General features: G+C 32.4%; 1 protein-coding gene across 2 annotated transcripts; it reads left to right on the top strand.

Moving 5' to 3' along the window:
* Positions 1–2,473: 2,473 nt before the first annotated feature.
* On the top strand, positions 2,474–7,559 carry LOC132062993 (putative respiratory burst oxidase homolog protein H). 2 transcript variants are annotated; one of them, XM_059455445.1, is made up of 14 exons: positions 2,474–2,789; positions 2,874–3,033; positions 3,500–3,548; positions 3,623–3,736; positions 3,812–4,618; positions 5,089–5,181; positions 5,285–5,400; positions 5,488–5,590; positions 5,948–6,039; positions 6,117–6,264; positions 6,334–6,465; positions 6,566–6,694; positions 6,783–6,861; positions 7,270–7,559. In XM_059455445.1, the coding sequence occupies exons 1-14, from the start codon at positions 2,591–2,593 to the stop codon at positions 7,377–7,379; spliced, it is 2,331 nt and encodes a 776-aa protein (XP_059311428.1). In that variant the 5' UTR covers positions 2,474–2,590; the 3' UTR covers positions 7,380–7,559. The 2 variants fall into 2 exon arrangements, with proteins under 2 accessions (XP_059311428.1, XP_059311427.1); XM_059455444.1 differs by having other exon boundaries at positions 6,117–6,465.
* The last annotated feature ends 15,710 nt before the right edge of the window (positions 7,560–23,269 follow it).

The raw sequence follows: 23,269 nt of genomic DNA, 5'->3' as shown, positions 1-23,269 counted from the left end.
TAAATTTAATTCGTTATAAGAATAAGAAGTTAAATATATCTCAAATGAGTAAATTTGACTCATTATAAACAGTTATTTATAATTTGTTGGAATTTTCAAAAGTAAATAAAAGGAATAGGCCAAAAAAAAAAGTGAAAAATTACTAAAACAATGCATCTCTTTCATAAAGGCTGCGTCGTTTCAGGTTAAAGGATTGAAGGCATCCTCTATTTATAGAGGAACATCCCGTGAATATTTCTATCCTAAGAAATATATCAAGTATCAACATTCTTCCTTAAGAAAAACTGCATAAGTTTAATGACTGCAACATTAATTCTTGCGTGTTCAGAGACTTGTTTCATTATTTTTTAGCTTTGCTTTATTTTATCCCCGAAGAGTATTTGTAATGGACAAATAATTTTCTTTGAAAAGTGAACCAAGTAAGATATACGGCTTGGAGCATATCCATATTTTTCACCATAAACACACAATTTCTAACATAATTATCTTTTTATGTGATTGATATTATAAAACAAAATTTGATAAAATAAAACAGAGGAAAGAACAAAGGAAAAAAAGTAGTGGAGCATAACATGCCTACAACTATGAGAAACACGTTATGCAGAAAAAAATGTCTACCACCTACCAATAAAATAATTAGCTTCAAGAATTTTTTATCCAAAATGCATTCAACACGGAATTTTCTGTCCCTTCTTTTGTTGTTAGGACATAGAAAAAACGACAAAAGAAAAAAAGAAAAAGAAAAGGGAGTGATCAAACTTTGATGGAACGAATCTAATCATATGATCTTTCTCTAAAAAATGCCCTAAAATCAAGTAATTACTACAGTTGTATTCACATTATGGGGGAATAACTTAGCTGTAGTATACTCCGTGATTCAGCTAATGAATTGAAGTGAACTTAAACAATGAGCTCAAATGAATAAAGAAATTAAAATACTATATAGTACTACTACTACATCAGTCTTAAAAAGATTGCACCATTAAAGTTTGGTAGTTTGAAATATTTTTAAGTTTCTTAATCTTTAAAGACTTGGGAATTCACAGCATTTAATTTAATGTACTGTAGTTTTAAATTTTTGTAACAGTTGCTTAGAAATTAGATAGGTTAACTCTATTGTCAACTCTAAAAGTTTTTTCAGAAGCATAAAATAAGTCAGCTGTAATATCATTCATTATTCAGCTAGTGAATTGAAGTAAACTTAAAAAAATAAGCTCAAATGAATAAAGAAAATATATAGTACTACATCTGTCTAGAAAAAGACTGCACCATTAAAGTTTGGTAATTAGAAATATTTCTAAGTTTTTTAATCTTTAAAGAATTGTAATTTACAACATTTAATTTTATGTACCGTAATTTTTAAATTTTTGTAACATTTGCTTTTAAAAATAAGAACTCATAATGAAAATTAGATAGATTAACTCTATTGTCAACTTTAATAGTTTTTTCCAGAAGCATCAGTATAAGTTAGCTGTAATATCCTCCATGATTCAGCCAGTAAATTGCAGTAAACTTTAAAAAAATGAGCTCAAATAAATAAAGAAAATATATAGTATTACATCTGTCTAAAAAAAGATTGCACCATTAAAGTTTGGTAGTTAGAAATATTTCTAAGTATTTTAATCTTTAAAGAATTGTGAATTCACATAATTTAATTCTATCATTGTAGTTTTCAAATTTTTGTAACATTTACTTTAAAAAATAAGAAACAATGTCTAAATTTATAATGAAAATTAGATAGGTTAACTACTTAACTCTGTCAACTCTAATAATTTTTTCAGAAGCATAAGAATAAGAGAAGAATAAAAGTGTGTATGGTATAGAAGCCATTTTTCGAGATTGTTTTATATGAATGAAATCGTTTTCTGATGTTTTCATTACCATAAAATATCATTCAAGGAACACGCTTTTCACCAAAAGGGAGAAAATAAATTTCATAACTTTTGGACGCAGTAAATTTGGATGCAGGCAATTTTCTTTATTACTTTATTAACTTTTTAATATCATGTTACAAGTCCAGCTCACACTTACAAATTAAGAATTTTATCTTTAGTATTCACACATAATACAACCACTTGCAGGTTGCTAAATATTACTTCCTCAGTCTCAATTTATTTGATAAACTTTCTTTTTTAGTCTGTTCCAAAAAGAATGATACAAATCTATAATCAGATATAATTTAACTCTTTTTACTCTTAATGAAATGATTTAGAGTCACACAAATATCTATGACTTGTTTAGACCACAAGTTTCAAAAGTCTTTCTTTCTTTCATAAACTCCGTGCCTAGTCAAACTATATCACATAAATTGGGACGGAAGGAGTACTCACGTGATTTATAAATTATACTTTTATAAAAATATTTCCCACTAATTAATTATGTAAAAATAGAAGTCTTAATTTAAGACAACTACTTTAACGAACTTTGCATCTTTAGGCCTTTATGCCACCTGTATAAAATTCCATCTCTTCTTCTTCCAAACCTCCGATTCAATCTTATTAAATCTGCAACATATTATGTGCAGATCATCCTTAACAATTATCAAAACTTTAACACATTCTTGAAAAAATATTTTAGATTTTATATTATAATGGCTGAAGAAAATGCAGCAACAGGAAGAAAAAGAATGGTAAGAATAGAATCAGGGGCAGCAAGAGGTTTCAAGAGCCTACATTTTCTTGATACTACAAAATGCAAGGAAGGTGATGCTTGGAAAAGTGTAGAGAAAAGATTCCATCAAAATGCTGTTAATGGCATTCTTTTTAGAGACAAATTTGGACCCTCTATAGGTATTTTTGACCAATTGATTAACATGTTAGTAAATGTTATGTATATAGAATGTGACATTGTTATTTTTTTTTTTGAAATGAAAGGTATGGAAAGCAAGGAATTTGCTGAGGAATTATTTGATACAATGGCAAGGAGAAAGAAGATCAATGCAGAAAAAGGGATCACAATTGAAGAACTTAGAGAATTTTGGGAAGATGTATCAACTCAGTGCCCTGATACAAGGCTTCATATTTTCTTTGACATGTAAGAAAATTGTTTATTTTATTTTTTGTGACTGATCGCAAAAGCGGAGCTATGATTTTAAGTTTATGGGTTATGAATTTTAGAAAATGCAGCTTACTGGGTTCTTGATAGATTATTTACACACATTAAGTGAATTTTTAAACACAAATATAAGGTTTGAATCAAGGTTAGTGGGGTTATACTTAACCCCTCGGCTGGAGGCGTTAAGGAGGGAAGAAAAACTAAGAGGAAATGGTGGAGGGACTAAACATGTCTATTTTGAAGCACTAATGAATTTCAGGATTTAAACTTGATAGGTTCAACCTGTAATGTACTTAGGATTGAACTCGTTGCACTTTTATGGATTCATAATTTAATATTTGTTGAATTTCAGTGGTTTTTCACTTATGTATTTATATTCCTTGTCTGAAACATTAAGTTCAGTTGAACGCGTTGTTTAAAAAATCCATCCCCCTATATTTTGCAGGTGCGACAAGAATGGTGATGGGAAACTATCAGAAGAAGAGGTCAAGGAGGTGAGAAAAACATACAAGTCCATATCTTTATTCTTATTTTGGGAGTCAATCTACTTGATATTTTTTGGTGAAAGGTTCTAGTGATGAGCGCTGCAGCCAACAAATTGACAAACTTCAAGAAACATGCACCAACATATGCATCTTTAATCATGGAAGAGTTTGACCCTGACCATTTAGGATATATTGAGGTAAAATTCCACTTAAAGTTGCAATCTTATATTACAACTCTTCTTTATATTTTATCATCTTCAAATTTCAAACAGATATGGCAACTTGAATCTCTACTAAGAGGAATGGTTGGATCAAAAGATGAGAAGAAGAACTTGAAGAGATCACAAACACTAGCAAAAACCATGATCCCTAGACGATATAGAACTCCAGTGAGCAAATTTTTAACCAAAACCTTAGAGAAGATACACGATAACTGGAAAAGAATTTGGCTCGTAACGTTGTGGTTGTCCATTAACCTGATATTATTCATATGGAAGATTCAACAATTTAAGGGGAGAGCAGCCTTCAAGATTATGGGATATTGTGTTTGCATAGCTAAAGCTGCAGGGGAGACTCTTAAGTTCAATATGGCTCTTATTCTCCTTCCAGTATGCAGAAGAACTCTTACTCAACTCAGAGAATCTTTCCTTGGTTCTATTATACCTTTTGATGATAACATCAATTTCCACAAAATGATTGCCTTAGGAATTACTGTAGGGACCTTTATTCATGTCTTGTTTCACACAAGTTGCAACTTTGTGAAGTTAGTGAACTGCCCACAAAGTAAATTTATGACAGTTCTCGGAAGCAATTTTGACTACCATCAACCAACTTACATGGATCTGGTAGCATCTGTTCCAGGCGTAACGGGGATACTAATGACCCTTTTCATGCTTTTCTCCTTCACACTGGCAACACATTCGTTCCGAAGGAATGTCATCAAACTGCCATGGTCATTTCATCATTTGGCAGGATTTAATGCATTTTGGTACGCGCATCATCTGCTGGTACTCGTTTACGTGCTCTTGATCCTCCACGGATACTTCATATTCCTTACCAAAGAATGGTACAAAAAGACGGTATGTCCACTTGCATTTTGATAACCTTATCACAATGGAACGGGTCAATTTACTGCTTACAATGGATAGTTTTTTTTTTGTTTTTTAAAGTTTGGCTTAAAAAAAGTCTCACGTCATTAATATCTACCGAAAACATCACCCGAGTGACTTTTCTGTACAAAACAAAGAAAAGCAACTTTATGAGATAATTACCAAATAGTTGAGTGAGCTGTCTGAGGAATCAACTCTTGTTAACCTAGTATTGAAAGAAGAACTAGTAGTAGGTTTACTTTGATAACTGCATGCACATTAAATCATATCGTTGTCCAAATGCTTCATGGATGCCGAGGAAGAGCAAAAGCTCAAAACAATGTAACATGAATATAACCTCTATACTCTTGACATCTTGATCAATGTTTCTTCAAAATAGTTAAAGAAATTTCTACCAAAATATTCATGATTGAACAAGCAAGAATACCTCTGATATGCAGACATGGATGTATCTTGCAGCACCGGTACTTCTATATGCTACAGAAAGAGTTCTTATCGTCAATGAGAACCGCTACCATGTGAACATCCGAAAGGTTTTAGTTTCAAGAAACTTACATCAATTTACAAAAAACTCTTTGGTAATTGCAAAAATGCTAAATTCAGCTTCATTTCTGTGTCTCACCACAAAAAATGTAGGCTGTTATATATACGGGGAATGTACTAGCACTATATATGAGTAAACCTCCAGGATTCAAGTACAAGAGCGGAATGTACCTGTTCGTTAAATGTCCGAATATATCAAACTTTGAATGGTAATTGAAGCACAAATTTGTCAACAAACAGATTCAATAGTACTGTCAATATCCTTATGCTAAGAAATCTCTATTCATATCTTACAGGCATCCGTTCTCAATCACTTCCGCACCAGACGACGACTATTTAAGTATTCATATACGTACGTTAGGAGACTGGACTACAGAGCTTAGAACCAGATTTCAAAAGGTATATGTACTATGTTACTACGTCACATTTCCTTAAACAACTTTTACTCTTCATTTTCTGAGGTGTGCAAGACTTGACCGAGTAAAGAAAGATATGAACTAATTCCACAACAAATATGGAAAACATAGTCAAGCCATATCATTGATGGTTTGACACTCAACTATCACATATATAGTAGCCAGTTCATATTTTTGTCATGTACGTCATGCAATGTCCTTGTGCAAGGGATAATAGGAGACAGTCTACTAATTCATGGCTCGTAAACTCGAGATGTACAATTAGCATAAATGAATAAGTAACTTAATGCTTTTTATTCCTATTGTTTTGCTCTTGGGATCCTAAAACTCGCATTTGCAGGCTTGTCAAGCTACACAATCAAGGACGAGAAGTCTTATTAGAATGGAAACTAAAGCGTTTAGCCCAAATGATGCAGAACAATCTCAAGCCGAGTATGCCACAATGTTTTATTGCTAACACTTTCCATCTTCATGTAGCTTTGAAACTTATAACTTATATTTTGGAGCAGATTTCCAAAGATCATTATCAAAGGGCCTTATGGTGCACCAGCTCAGAACTACAAGAAGTATGATATCCTTCTACTAGTTGGCTTAGGAATTGGAGCTACCCCATTTATCAGCATTATAAAGGACATACTAAACCAGCAATCTGGATATGTAAGAGCTTGTTCATATAGCAATATTTTGTTAATAATAAGAAAATATAACTTAATCCAACAACTGCAGAATCAGCAAGATGATGAATCATCCAGCAAGAAAGGTCCTCAAAGAGCATATTTCTATTGGGTGACACGAGAACAAGGATCATTCGACTGGTTCAAGGGAGTGATGGATGACATTGCTGAACACGATGAAAATGTTGGTTCTGAACTCTGAGATTCTCAATAAGTATTTCCTCAATTACCATAAACTTGGACTGATACAATTTTCATGTTCATGGGTCTTTGATATTCTACAGGAAGTGATAGAAATGCACAACTACTTAACTAGTGTTTATGAAGAAGGAGACGCTCGATCAGCACTAATCGCAATGGTGCAGTCACTGCAACATGCTAAAAATGGAGTTGATGTTGTCTCAGAAAGCCGGGTATTCTCTTTAGATCTAATGTCCACTCAAATATATATACTAGCTTCAACTTTTTATTAAAGTTGTTTTAACACTTGCTTTCCGACAGATAAGAACACATTTCGCTAGACCAAATTGGAAAAGGGTGTTCACTCAATTGGCAGCTTCCCATCCATCATCTCGCATTGGTAAGGCTCCTTTAATTCAGTACCAAAAAACTGAAATTATCCATGAACTTCATCGCTAATGTGTCGCTTAATTGGTCGTAGCTAACAATTTTTTTTGTTAATCTATCGCTAAATTGGAATAGACGGATTTGCTGAATCTGTAGCTAAATAGGAATAGCGACGGATTTGCTGTTTCGCTACAGGATTTGTCCATCGCAAATTCTTGTTATTTTAGTAGTGATTTTGAATATCTAATTCCAGTCTATCGAAATACATTAGGGTTGATTTCACGGATGGACACTGAACAACTTTACTGTTCACTCTGTAAAAATAGTTTCGTGATTTTACTGTTCAATCTACTTTACGTACTATAACATTCTTAGTAGGTATGTCTACTGCTGTTTGAAAGATTATGGTACATTAATGCAGGTGTTTTCTACTGTGGAAGTCCCACACTTACCAAACCACTCAGAAAGCTGTGTCAAGAATTTAGCTTAAATTCATCCACCCGCTTCAACTTCCACAAAGAGAACTTCTAGAGTAGAGGTTTCACATCTTGAGAGTTCAATACGTACAATATTAGTATATTTGCAGTAAACTTGTATTAATGTATACTAGCTAGCTGTAAAAGTTAAGTTTGATAGAGGACTTTGATTTGCTTCAATATCTACATTCAGTCTCAAGTCTTTATGTATCCCTCCACTAAGCATCAGGTGATACTATAGTCAGAAGGTTCATTTCTCCCCAATCTCACAAGTTTGTGCGACCATCTAAAGCTTTAGTTGCCAGAGAGTGCCTACACAGCCAAGGCCCTCACATGCGGCTATATTCTTTGTCATTAAGTAAACACGTGAAAATTCTTGTTAATAATGGGTGATAGTGAGACTCATATCCAGGACCTTTATGCCTGGTCTAATACCACGTTGAATTGTGTGTCACCTCTTCTAAAAGTTTAAGTTGTTAAGGATAGCACACTTTTATTTACTTAATTATATTTATGTCTTCAACAAATCCTACTTCTTCGGTTGAAATGAGGCCCTTTGTTATAGCTACAACAGTTCTCAAACATTGTGCTATGTGGCATGCACTTTCTCATGCATGCCTTGGAATTTGTCTATGAAATACTACCAACATGTTTGCTAGTCTTTTTATGGTGTTCCTTCTCCATTTTTCAACCTCTGAAAGTATAGCCCAAGGGTTATGCTTCTCATTCTTAATAGTCACCTAAGCTCATTCTATGTTAATCTTACAACAACACTACTTATGCCTTAGCCAAGACTTCCTAAAGCTACTCTAAGACATGAAGTCCATTTGATGTTGGCTGCAATCAGATAAAAGACAAACAAATACGACATACTTTGAGGTGAACAATTTGTACTATAGAGTAGATATGGAGGCTATGATACAGTGGCAGAGCCAGGATTTTCACTAAGGGGGTTCAAAATACGAATAAGTAAACACACGAAGAAGCCAAAGGGGGTTCAACACCTACTATATATACATAAAAAATAATTTTAACCATGTATAAGCAGGGTGATTTTCCGTCGAATGGACCCCCTTAGGCCTACTTGGCTCCGCCCCTGGCTATGAATACGTAAGTATATTTTCCTTCACACATTACATGGTAGGTTACGGGGGTGTTACATACAAAATAGAGGACATGAGATGTAGAGTTCTAGTTACAATCTAACACACAACTACTGAACTAAGCCTAACCCTAATCGTGTGGGAGATTACTCTCACTAGGAATGCTACATGAAGTAGGACTTGGTCTAATACTCCCCTTGCAAGCTGAGGGTAGAGCAACAACATTCAGATTGGAATCTGGAAGAATCGAGAGGCTTGGTTAGGACATCAACTAGTTGATCTTCGTTGACAAGAACTGGTTCTAGCCACCTTATCTCGAACAAAGTGATAAGCTGCACCAAGATTATCACACCATAAGACTGGAGGAGAGTGATGAGGAACGACCAGTTCAAACACTAAGGGTTGGAAATCAAGAGAGCTCAGTAACAGCATCAACAAGAGCCTTATATTCAGATTCTATGGAAGAATGAGCAACAATATGTTGCTTCTTATATGACCAAGAGACAAGAGTATTTCCAAGAAAAATGGCATAACCACCGGTCCATTTCCTGTCATCTAAAGAGCCGGCCAAGTTAGAATCTGTGAACGAGGTTGGAATAATAAATTAAAGGTGAAGAGCATGCTAGAGATAATGAAGGATGCATTCGACTGCGGCTCATTGATTCAGCAGGGAGAGAGTTTAAATTGACAAACTCTATTAACGGCAAACGCAAAATCCGACTTAGCAAGCGCGGCATACTGTAGGCGCCAACCACATTGCGGTACAAAGTGGTCTCATATCAAACAATAAGCTATCCCCAACATGCGGCTTTGCATATCATGTATAACTGTGAATATAATTGAGAATTTGTGTGTGATATACCTGATATATAATCTAATATATAGGAAGGGGAGCGCTCGTATTTGTAAGAAAGTTTCTACCATGTGACCAGGAGGTCACGAGTTCGAGCTCTGAAACGCAAATACTTGCAGTAAATGCGAGGTAAGGGAACAATGTGATAAACGGGTGTGGATACCCTTCCCCACGACCCCCGCGTATAGTGGGAGGCAGTGTCTTTGGGTTTTTATTTTTTTTTTATAATGTAATATACATGTCAAACAATGTGCCGGAAATGAAACTTTCTGATGACTTGTCATTTTTTTGGACTACAGAGGACTATCTTTAAAATTTTATGGGTTATTGAGCGGTTGTTGGAGAAAAGATATAGGGTGGTTGAATAAAATGTAAAGAAAGAGAAGCAAAACTATAGGAGTTACCTGTTACCAATTTTTTAGGCTACATGTGTCAATATCAATTATTGGCTAAATAGCTTTCAATTACTCTCTATAGTTGTATCATGTATGTAAGTGCCAAATTATTTCCCCCAACAAATCTGGCCAATGACAATACGGGTTCACTTTTGGGCTAGGCATTGATCGCTTATGGGGCTGAGAGAAAAACAAGACTGCAGTTTTTATACTACTGTATATAAGCATGGGTTGGAGGTGGTTTCATCGTCCGCCTCCCAAAAAAAAAAAAGAAAAAAAAAAGACCTCATATTGAAAAATAAGCAATATTAAAAAAAAAAAAAATGTGGATCCCATATTAAAAAATCAAGCAATATCCATGTAATTCTCAAAGTATCCCACATTAAGTCAATAATGGTGATTAATTTTTCAAAAGTAGTTCTGCATATATTATTATCAATCTTTATTTTTTAAAAGTTACTATTACAACTGATTACATTTTGTAGTTCCATGGGTGATATCTTACCTCACCAACTGTAATTCTATAATTAAATTAATTGAATATTGTTATAACTGGAAAAAAAAAACGTGGACCCCATATTAAAAAATCAAGCAATATCCATGTAATTCTCAAAGTATCCCCATTTAAATCAATAATGGTGATTAATTTTTCAAAAGTAGTTCTGAATATATTATTATCAAGCTTCATTTTTTAAAAGTTACTATTACAACTTATTACATTTTGTAGTTCCATGGGTGATACCTTACATCACCAATTGTAATTCTATAATCAAATTAATTGAATATTGTTATAACTGATAAAATAAATTACTCGGATGTTTATTGCAGCACTGTTTAATATCCTAAAAAGAAACTAAGATGGGTATTACATTCTCAAAAGGCATTTTCCAATGTCTTAAGTTTCTAATTATATACGGAGCACCATAATAGCCAAAATAATTTATTAGTACATACTTATGATAGGTTAAGTAAAAAAAAAGGATAGAAATCTTATACCGTATCTATGCCCATGTTATATGACACAATATACGTAATCACCATATGTATAAAAAGTTTCACATTTTAGCATAGGGGAATGGTAGTTCAAATGACGTTTCCGTATTTAGAAGTAGTTAAAAATTTAATAAGTTTTGCAATTCTGGTTCTAATTTGATTAACGCGTAGTTTAAAAAGTGTCTATTAGCCTTTTTCTTAAATAAAGTCATATAAACTGAAACAAAGAAATAACATCATGGCACAAATTATTGAACCCATGCTCCCAAAATTTCTATCTTTACATACGTGACTTTTAAGAAATGTTGTAGAATATATCAATTCTTTTTATAATTGCATAAAAATAAAATTATAAATATATGTTGGGCCCGTGTTAGCACGGGCTCTGGTATCTAGTAATTAACTATATAGAAGCATGGGTTTTAGACCCATGCTTCGTCGTCCGTCCATTAAAAAAAAAAAGTGTGGGCCCCATACTAAACACCAATCAATATTAAAAAAAAAAAAAAAAAGTGGAACCCACCATCTCCAAACTCACGGGAAAAAAAAAATGGACCCCATATTAACAAAATCAAGCAATATCAAAAAAAAAAAATTGAATCCCATATTAAAAAAACAAATAATGTCAAAAAAAAAAGTGCATCCCATATTAAAAAATCAAACAATATTCATGTAATTTCCAAAGTTTCTCATTAAATCAATAATGATGGATTCATTGCCACATGCGTATCAACCCATTAGTGGGAGCAAATGAAATTATTGTACAGCAAAAAACACGGACCCCGTATTATTGCATTTCTTCAAAAGTTTAAGTAGCCAAACCATACAATTTTTTTATTTTTTTTTTATATTAGCCTGAGATGTAATCTAGATAATGAACTGTTGTATTTGCTATTCTGCGATGTTATTTATTTGTTATTTTTACTAAAATAAATATACTTAAAATACTTATATTTTAAAATAAGATAGAATTTAATTACTTTTTCATTTTTTTTCTTATTCTAATAAATGTGAAAAGAGATTAATGTCATAATAGAAAAAATAATATTAAATGGAGATCAAATAATTAATAAGGTAAATTAGTGAAATTATAATTCTAATTGACATTTCCTTAAAAAAATCATGTAAAAGACAACATGACTAAAATGAGTTAAACCAAAAATATTTACCAAAAATTAAAAAATAGTAGTTCTTCATTTAAATAGAAAATCAAATTTCTACTTTGTTTCATTTTAAACATGAAAAATTAATATAATAATTTGAATTAGAATTATCCAAATCAAAATTTGATAAAAAATATTAGGTATTGTTTAGGCCCAATCTACATACATTAACAATAAAATATTTTACACCTTTAAATTAATCGAATCAAAATTCAAAGTATCAACTGATGCTTAAATATTGCTATTGTTTAACTCAAAGAGAAGAAAATAGTTTCCTTTTAAATAAGACTTCTCTTTTAAAAAGTATTAATAATTTTTTGCCAACTTTGTATTCGTAGCAAACACTAATATAATAAAAAGTTTTAGATACGGAGCACAAACTACAATGTTATATTAATCGTGTTTATTTAAGGGCAAAAAAATGACATTTTATACTTTATATTACCAACTCTTCTAAAAAGTAGATAGAAATACTTTATTATATTTCTATTTTTCTACTATATAGAAACGTCGGTTTACCCTTCGTCGTCGATCCACTTAAAAAAAAAAAAAAAAAGGTGGACCCCATACTAAAAACGCCAAGCAATATTAAAAAAAAATGACAAAAAGTGGACCCCACCCTCTCAAACTCATGGAAAAAAAGTGAATCCCACCCTCTCGAAACTCATGAAAAAAAAATGGACCCCATATTAAAAAAACTAGCAATGCCAAAAAAAAAAAAAAGTGGACCCCATATATTAAAAAATCAAACAATATTCATGTAATTCCCAAAGTATCCCCATTAAATCAATAATAGTGGATTCATTATCTTGCGTATTAACTCATTAGTGGGGCTTAATGAAATTATTGCACAAAAAAATGGACCCCATATTATTCTTTTCTTCAAAAGGTTAAGTAGGCAAATACATACAATTTCCTTTCTTTTCTTATATTAGCGCGAGATCTAATCTAGATATTTAATTCGTCGTATTTGCTATTCCGTCATGTCATTTATTTGTTATGTTTAATAAAATAAATATACTTAAAATATTTATATTTTAAAATAAGATAGAATTTAATTACTTTTTCATTTTTATTCTTTTACTCTAATAAATGTGAAAAAAGATTAATATCAAATGGAGATCAAATAATGAATAAGGTAAATTAATCAAATTATAATTCTAATACACGTTTCCTTAAAAAATCATGCAAAAGATAACATGACAAGTAAAATGAGCTAAACCGAGAATATTTACCAAAAATTAAAAAATAGTATTTCTTCGTTTAAATAGAAAATCAATTTCTATTTTGTTTCGTTTTAAACATGTAAAATTAATTTAATAATTTGAATTAGAATTATCCAAATCAAAATTTGATAGAAAATACTAAGTATTTTACACCTTTAAATTAATCAAATTAAAATTGAAAGTATCAATTGATGCTTAAATATTGCTATTATTTTATCTCAAAGAGAGAAAAATAGTTTTCTTTTAAATAAGTCTTCTCTATTAAAAAGTATTAATAAATTTTTGCCGACTTTATATTCCTAGCAAACACGAATACAATAAAGTTTTAGATACGGAAAGACAAACTATAATGTTATATTAATCGTGTTTTGAACATAGTGTATATATATATATCACTATCCAAACACAACTACATACATATAGATATACTATGATCCAAAGTATCACGGGCATAGGCCATCCAGTGACTATATAGAAGCGTGGGTTGGAATACGGATCGTTTGACATGGTCCCTTATGTGTCAGTACGGTGAAAATGTACTTAGGATGTGAGAATTAAGGGACACGTGTACTGGAAACTTGTGGTAAAGCCATTGGGTTATGAAGTTTCTTGGACCTTGGGTTTGGGCCGCAAAGGGGTCGGGTGGGCTGAGGTTTTTTTGGACTAAGTTGGGTTGTATCTTAGGTGGGGTATTAGTATGTACATGTAAAATTTTCACAAACAATTACCTTTTAGTTTTTTCTAATAACCTATAACTACATGTTCTACATTTACAATTCGTAGTTGGAGGGCCCTATATTTAGCTAGTAGACGCGTCTACTTAAATATAGGATAAATATAATGAAAATACACACGCTGAAAAAACTGAAAGTGCTATATTTATGGAAACAAAATCTATTCCAATTTAAATTAAAATCAATTTTTAATGTTCCCTAATTCACGCAAATATCCTCCCATTCCATATCTGATCTCATATCTCATTCAAACAGCTAACAAGATGGTATGTTATATTGGTGGTTTAATAAGATTTGAAAAGTCTACTCTATATAAACTGATTTGACCTTTTGTTTTGGATTTATGTTTTAATAGTTGTATTTCATATATATTTTGGCCATATTTTAGTTGCATTTTGACTGATCTGTTAGATACTACGTATTTTGGTTTACTGTTAACTATATTTCATATATATTTTACATATATTGGGAGTGTATTTAGATGAAATTTTAACTTATGTAACACACTGTACATTAAAAGTGGACTTATGGAATATATCTAAGTTATATTTGCTGTATATTTCGACTGTATTTAAATGGTTCAATATACTACAAAAAATTACAGCTATGGTGAAGAACAATAAACACGAATTAACTGAAGAAACATGTGAAAAAAATAAACAAATACAAAATATACTTAAAATGCACATAAAATATAGATCTGGTTAAGTCACAGATCTGTAATAACTGAACTAAAAAATACAAACGGACTAAATATACTGAAAATACAACATAAATATATAGGTTAAATACGCGGTGAAACGTAAAAATCAGTATAGAATCTTACCTTTTTTGGGAATTAGATTTGGATTATGAGTGAAATTAATGAGTAGTTAATTAGAGATAAACAAGGAAGATGAGCTATCGTAAAACTGATTTGAAATTGGAGGAAATTAAGGGATATTGGGCATAATGGCGTGTATTTAGGGGGTAGGAGAGAGAGGCGTTTTTTTTTTTTTTTTTTGGCTTAAATTTAGGTGTGTGGGAAGTTATCAGATGAGTGGTAAAAAAGTGATAGCTATAGGAAGTAAATATGTTATATTTTAGCTACAAAATATAATTATTGTAAAGTTTAGTTATGTTCCATAAATAGATAATAATGTAAGTTATGCGAAGTAAATTTTAATATTAGTATTTGTTAAGGTGATATGGTGTGGGCCCTTTGGTCTTCTTTACCATTTTGCTTATCTATTACTCCTCTACACTCTTCCAATCCAATAGCTTTCATTTGCTTATCTATAATCCCCCAGGTCCCTGCCCTAATCAAACCATTTCTCACCTGTGCATATTTCAACTAGAGCTTATTTAACAAGCAAATTTTCTATAAACTGTTGAAACCGTACTTAACCTGCAATTCTTTCTACCATTATATATGAACTATGTGATTAATTTAAACTGTGTAAATTAATTAATTTATCTCCTCTATTAGTGAATTTTTTCCATTTGTTTAAAGTACCATAAATGGCAAGACGCCTTTTCCGTTGTGGTAGTATTAAATTTTATGAACCTAAAAATACTTTAAAATATAATTAACTACTAATCTCAAAAGTACTGGAGAAAACTGTCTTACACACTATGGAATCTCAAATATAAGACTTAAAAATATTAAGACTTTGTTCAAGATCTTAATAATTAAGACTTATTCAGACCCAAGTCTTAATGTAAATAAATGCACTAATGGCCCGAAGGTGTGAACTATTCAGATTCAGACTTCCATTAAGTGTAAACAAATGAGGTTTAAGAAAAAGCTGATAAGGATCACTTTATTAATTTTTCAATTTCAAATAATTTTTTATCAAATTTTATTTAAGTCAATTTGAATGTTTTAAATCAATACAATTTGAATTTTTTAAATCAATATGATCAATTTCTAGAGCGAATGAGGAATCGATTCACTTTTAAATGGCCCGGTGAAATAGCTTGCAAACCTAAAGCCTTATAAACTATACAACATATGTATCTGATCTGAAAGCTAGACATTTTTTTATTCGACAGTTTGTGAAAAATATAATGAATTAGGCCCATAATAGTAATATGAACTATCGAAATGATTAGTAGTCCCTCCGTCCCAATTTATATGACACTCTTTTCTTTTTTGTCAGTCCTAAAAAGAATGATAGCTTTCTATATTTAGTAACAAGTTAACTTAAATACCCATTTTATCTTTAATGAAATAATTGACAGTCATACAAATATATATAGCTCATTTTAGACCACAAGTTTCAAAAATCTTAGTTCCTTTCTTAAATTCTGTGCAAGGAGAAGATATTTCAAATCTTTTCATCGGAGAACCAAACTTTCAATATAAGGGAGAAACAAACTAAGTAAAATAAGCTAATGACATTTTGAATTAATTACCTTTCTATAATAAAATTTTACTAAAAATGTGGTCAGTAGCACGGGCTTCCGTCATCTAGTTGATTTGATATTTGTCAATTTTTGGATGGATTGATATATAGGGAAAAGGACACAAATAGCCATCCGGGTGAAACTATTGACACCTGGTGGCCCAAGAATCTTAAAAGTCATTTTTTAGTCTTTTCAAAATAATTCCATTTTCTAGCCATTTTTCAACTAATTCCAGTATATGTATAGAAACTGTATCATTATTGTATATGCATAGAAAATGTATCAAATTGCAGTATAGAATATGTATCACAACTGTATATGTATAGAAAAAATGTATCATACTCATAGAAAGTGTATCATTAGCGTATAGAATATGTATCCCTAAAGTATATGTATAGAAAATATATAATTGTTGTACAGTTTGTCTATAATAAATGTAAAATATACATATTATACATGTTTTGGGATATTTTTTAAAGGCTCAAAATGAATTTCTTTCGTCGATCTTTAGTGGCGGCGTTTTGATCTTTTGAAGTCGCGATAAATAGTCCTGTTCTTTTTGTAGGGGACTTTTAGTGACGACTTTTCGCTCAAAGGTCGCCACAAAACTGATTTTTTTTGTTGGGCTACCGTTTGGCATTAATTTGGGCCGAACGGCCAACTCGGATCATTTGCTCAAAATGAAGCCTTTTTGGATCCTTTTTTTTCCCCCAATTGGTCACATCATGTACCTTTCCCTAATATATATAGGGCCGAGAGGCCTTTGCACTTAGGGGTTGGGACAAACAAATAGGTGATTATGATTTTTCTGGAAGCTTAACTATATTACCTAGAGATTATTTAGAGCCCGTTTGGATTGGCTTATAAGTTGGGCTTTATGTTCGTTTTCTTTTTTTTTGAGTGTTTGGGCGGCTTAGTTTAAAAAAATTTTTTGTCTTAAAATAAGCTCAAAAAAATAATTGACCCATTTAACTTAGTTTATCTAAAGCGAACTTTATAAGTGAAAACGTTTTATATAAAAAAAAAAATAAGTTGGACTACCCCAACTTATTTTTTTTAAATTTTATATGTTCTTAAAACAACACTTTTTATAATAATCATCCAAAACGGGCTCTTACATTATTAGATCATCTCTCTCTCTCGTCTAAAGGTAACTTATGATATTAGGTGGGTACGTTGTCTTTGGCAGAATCATTTTTTGGTTATGCTTGTTAAAGCTATTGAAACTATTTTTCATATCTTACCAGGAATGGAAATTAAAAGGACTTTCTTCTGAAAATTAATTTTTTTTGTGTAGTCATCCGATATTCGTATTTTATTAGCCTCGTAATTTAGATTCGTGCTTTATAGACCCACTAATCGAATAAAGCGCTCCCTAATTAAATTAATTAATATATCTCTATACACATTGTGATCTAAATCACTTGATAGTCCCTAGAAATGAATCTCATTTTGTTGCTATTATCAAATAAACGGAGTATTCATTTTCACACTATTTATTTCAACCCAATATTCTCATTTGCCTCGTCCTGCATATTTTCATGGATATAACTATCTGGCTAGTTTGGGACTTTTATGCTCTAGTTAAGTAGCAACCGATCTATCTGTAACGTTATTTAAGTTTTAATATATTTCGTATTTACCACAACAACAAAAACATATTTCATGCGTAGTACATTGTCTATACCCATGGAAGTCTTATTCTTCATGTGTAAATGCAGTTAAAGTCTCGCTTTTGCCTTGACCTCTAATGAGTTCAAATTTGAAGATAATTTAAAATCTTAATCAAAATATGATAGGGATAACAATGAATTCTTTTTCGGAAGATATTGAATACGTAGAGTCGATCATACACTAAAGGGCAAGTTGAGCCATTTCAGAAAGTGCAAATTTGGATCTTTTCATATATATAGATATATTATATGTATAATATAATAATTTAACGAATATATTTATATTTATGTCATGTTCGCTTTTATTATCACAAAAGATTAACAAAGTACTATAATTGTTTTTGCATTAACAACTCTACTTAAATTTCTGCATGCGCTTCCTCTCCGTCCCCATATTTTTTCTTTTCACACGGTCTCCCTTGAACAATATTATTCTAGTGATTTGTCAATTAAGAACATCAACTCCCCGTTATAAAAGCTCAACGAAATTATTTCAGTTTCTGAAACGATTCTCTTGATTTCTCCACATAAAAATCTATATATAATATAAAAATTTCAAATGTATGTTGATGTGAAGACCCTCTACGTATTCTCCATTCCCTATTTATCTTTTTTCTCCTTTTTTTGCCTTATTTCCAAATTTTCCACCAAGTAATTTGTTCTACTTATCGATCTCATGTTAATACGTACAATACTTTATTACTATTAAATTCAAATAATTAAGATTTTAATTGCAGCTTCATAATGAATATGGAAAGGGAAAGACACCGGTTCAAAATACATCTAATGTGATATTTCCATTACATTACAATGAATCAATACTAATTGTGGTTTTTCCGTTACTAAACTTCTTGGATAAATCAACTCTCAGTCTCACCCACACAGTCACACCTATGTAAAGGTTTCACCTTCCGTGAAGGAATTTTAGTTTTCCGAGCTAAGCATTATCTACAGGTAGTAGTAATCTATATTAACTGAGTATCGATCAGACACGTTTTTTTTTTTTTTTTTTTGAGTTTGTATCATACACGCTTAACATTGGAAGTCTGGAGAAATCCCTTCTTATTTTTTGCAGATCAGGGAGGCTGATAGTGAACTGTTTGAAGCAAATTATAGAGGATCTAAGTTGGAGAGGAGGAATGTCACGACCCGCTTAGTGGGCCATGACGGGCACCCGGAGCTGACTACCGAGCACCACACATCATGTTGCTATCGTCTTAACCTGTACGCATATATGCTCCATAAAACATGTACACATATCTACGTATATAAGCCCTCGCGGCAAAGAAAAGAATAATATGCAAAATATACATCGAGGGGCACGTAACATTTACTACCCACATACGAGTACCTACGAGCCTCTAACTGAAACTCTGAAGTCATGAAGATGGGACAGGACCCCACCATATCCAAATATATACACAAAAGAATATATCAGAGACGGCACCTCCGGTCTATGGAAGTGCTCCGGTGCAAGCTGATCTGGCTCCTAGGAAGCTGGGTCGTCTCCCTGTCTACCTGTGGGCATGAGCACAACATCCAAAAAGAAAAAGGATGTCAGTACGAACAATGTACTGAGTATGTAAGGCATGCATCATAAAGTAACAAGAGAACAAGAAGATAAAGTAAAGATAAGAAGATAACTGGCGACTGCTTGCCTCTTAAGGCGGAGCCATGCATGCATACGCGTAAAATATCATATCATGTATTGCTGCGGAACGTGCAGCCCGATCCATATATCATCATATATCAATATATTGCCGTGGAACGTACGGCCCGATCCATCACCCATATAGCCCACGTCCTTGATGATATCATAAGAAACCAGCTGATCAGGTGGCTATGCGTCTATAGCGCCTCACCTTTCCCCATATATATATATATATATATATATATATATATATATATATATATATATATATATATTATATACATACATAGTATACGTAGCACGCATGAGAGCCCAAATAAAAGTGCGCTCTCTCGGAGTGACGTAAGGTCGTAAACCTCCGAGTACATTATGGCGTCATTATCACTGTTAGGTCTCACTTTGAATGGTCCATGACATGAACTGAGGCCATATGTTATATAGCTCACTCAGACATAAGCTGAGGCCATATGCTTTATAGCTCACTCAGTCACGTCATGAAATCATTTAGAAACTTAGGCTTAAAAATCTCTAGGATTGGAGTCATCGTAAGATCCTTTAGAAACTGTGGACTTCTGACGTTTCCAGGAGTAAGAAGGTTATGGACAAAACATAGGAATCATGCCTTGAAAAAAAAGGGGATAGCCTTACATACCTTTGTATCTCCTTAACGATGTCAACTAAAAGCTCTCCTTCCGGCTTACAATTCTACATACAAAGGGGTTCGTACGAAGGTTAGATTGTTGAAGGTATGCTTAAGCCTAAACTAAAGCGGATAAGGCTAACGAAAATTGGGCAGCATTTCGTTTGTTTCAACCACTTTCCCTCAACTAATAAAACAGCTCCCAAACAATACAGCGACATCCATAATATCATAATAAACAAATTTCCTCAAGTTAAACATTATTCAACTTTCAAATTCATCCCCCGAGATCCTCCATAACCACAACTATGATATAACCTCATGCATATCATTCACATGATACTTCCTCAACACCACTAGTACCATTTATAATAAGATTATACCTATATCATGCCATGAATCCTAACTCAATTACCTTTCAAGCCAACATACCATTATTTGCACACTTAAGCTCATATTCCATACTTGTTTCTAATACAAGTTCTTCAAATACTCAACACCCTTACTAACATGAAATAATTGTAACACTCACCTTTGGTTGTGTAGAGATGGTCTTTGGATGAGAATACTTCACTTGAGAAGAACTCCACTTCAATACCAAAGAGATTCTCAACTTCTATCCACCCTTAGGAAGCATTCACACTCTTAATTCTACCAACTTTTGATGTTTGATCTTTGATTTCCTCTCTTGAATATGTATTAATGTGTTATGAAGAGAGTTCTAGAGGTTTTTGGAAGGTTAGAGGAGTGAGAAGTGAGAAAAAGAAGATGAAACCGTGCATATATAAAAATTGCACTCGGACCCAACCCGAAATATACGGTCCACTATACGGACCGTATAATTTATACGGTCCGTACATTGGACCGTATGTTTCCTCCAGAAAACCACCCTTCACTGGAAGGGTTCTACGGTCAGGTATACGGGCCGTATAAAATATACGGTCCGTATAAAATATACGGTCCGTATATATGACCATATAATCCCTAGTTTTTTCCGATTTCGTTCTCGTCGCTTCGTTTGACTCGAATCCTTTTGGAACCTTCTTGGTACTTGTGTAACACCTCCTTAACGATCTAACAGACATTATAACTCGTCCTTAAGACCTTACTAAATATTCGTTAGTTCAACACCCGTGAAATCCTTCGAAAGCATAGCTTATACTTCGCTTCCCTTGGTGAACCTAATTCCGCCAAGTCGCATAACTTAAAAATCTCATTGCATAGACATTAAGACTGCCAATCGCCCTCTTGTAGTCGTGAAGGTCTCACGTCCAACTTAACTGACGTTAGTCTATTCACGACGCAGCGACATGAAATTGCCGAGGTGTAACAAGGAAAGACGTGATTATCTATAAAAAAAAAAAAAAAAAAAAAAAAAAAAAGGGTGGGAGCACAAAGCCAGGTGCAATGTGCTATTCTTTCCTTTTTTTGATGCTTTGATTTCTAGGTTGGAACCCAATTAATTAGCATTATTCTACAGGCTCTTTTGTTCAATATTTGCTCTGGCCTAAATTAGATTCACACGGCCGCTTTAAATACAAAATATTTTAGAGGCTATAAATGCATGCAGGCAGAGTTTAACTTCAGTTCGGATGAACTTTCTTTATCAAATTATTTGTTTTTGAAGTTGCCAATTAATCATATATTTTTTGGAAATTCAACTTATGCAAATACACTTTCAGATTTCATAGATCAGTTAAAAATCACAATTCCTTCTCCATGATGCAATTATTCCAATTAAAAGTATGGAATCAATGTGATTTTTTTATCTAATCATGTGACTACAATACATTGCCATCTATTTGTCGCATCACAATTCCATAATTTTTTTTACTTTAGATATGGTTGTGTTGCTGCGAAAACGAAGGCAATAAGCCAATAACATGTGCTGAGGCTCGGACAAAGTCCTTCCCCCTCAATGTTTGTTTCTTCGTTAAGAAGTGATTCGCCTTTTATAATTCAATTTCATAAATAAATTTGAAAGTTAAATGTGCACAAAAAATTCATGCCCACCAAGATAATAGTCTGCACATACAAATGTTACATGGACATGCATGATCATTTGATTCCAGTAATAAGAATGTATGTAAGTTATAACTCGCAATACTTTTACGGGCTACAGAAATGAAAGAAAAAAGAAGAAATAAGTTCTGCAGTGCAATGTATCCGTTCTTGATAGTCAGAGCAAAAAACAACTTGTAACATGTATGACACTTGAAGTGTGCTGAAATTACATCAATAGATTTCATCGAAAATATATATTTGTTGTTTAATTAATTTACAAAATTAAATATTATATGCATATATAGAAGATTTTTAAATATCTTTTCTATTCAGCTAAATTTATGAGAAGATCATTTCGTGAATTTATGCTATTAATTACGACTGCGCGAAGCGCAGCTAAATTTACTAGTAATTTAATATAATGATAGCATTAATTTTGAACAACTGGTGATAGAGGAATTCAAAGATATGTTGATAAACATTATAATTTGACAAAAAATTTATAATTATAATAATGTAAGAGTGAGGTCATCTTGCAAGGATCGAGTGGCTAACATGGCATAGACTCCTCAAATTCACTAATCCCATATATTCTCTCGTCTGCCCACTCAGATCAACATATCCTTTCTGACATATAATATCACCAAAAGTTGTGTTTTTTATTTTACAAGGTACTATTATGTTTTACTTTGTTTTTTTCTTTTTCTCTTAGAGATGATTCCAAATCAGTGTTTTAAAAGGCTTTTCCGGCGTAATAAAAACGCACTTTGTTTTTTTCTTTTTCTCTTAGAGATGATTCCAAATCAGTGTTTTAAAAGGCTTTTCCGGCGTAATAAAAACGCATGACATGGGTAATTTGAGGAGCGAAATTAAAATTTTGCCAGGAGTAAGTCCCGTAATTCTGGGGTTACATTTAGACATTGAGCGAGACATTTTACACTTAGCCATATATATCGGCTTTGTTTTAGCTCAATTTGGTTTCTAACTAAGCTTAACTCCATTTAGATTGTTTTGAGTAAAGATCGGCTCAACCAAGCTAAGTTCAATTCGATTGAGTTATCGTAACTATTAGTTTGGTTCGATCCTGAAAGGTATAAAGGTGAAGACTTTGACAATCTCCAT

This window comes from Lycium ferocissimum, chromosome 7, assembly GCF_029784015.1.
Source record: "Lycium ferocissimum isolate CSIRO_LF1 chromosome 7, AGI_CSIRO_Lferr_CH_V1, whole genome shotgun sequence".
In the NCBI taxonomy this organism is placed as follows: domain Eukaryota; kingdom Viridiplantae; phylum Streptophyta; class Magnoliopsida; order Solanales; family Solanaceae; genus Lycium; species Lycium ferocissimum.
This window is presented reverse-complemented; position numbering and strand designations above follow the sequence as displayed.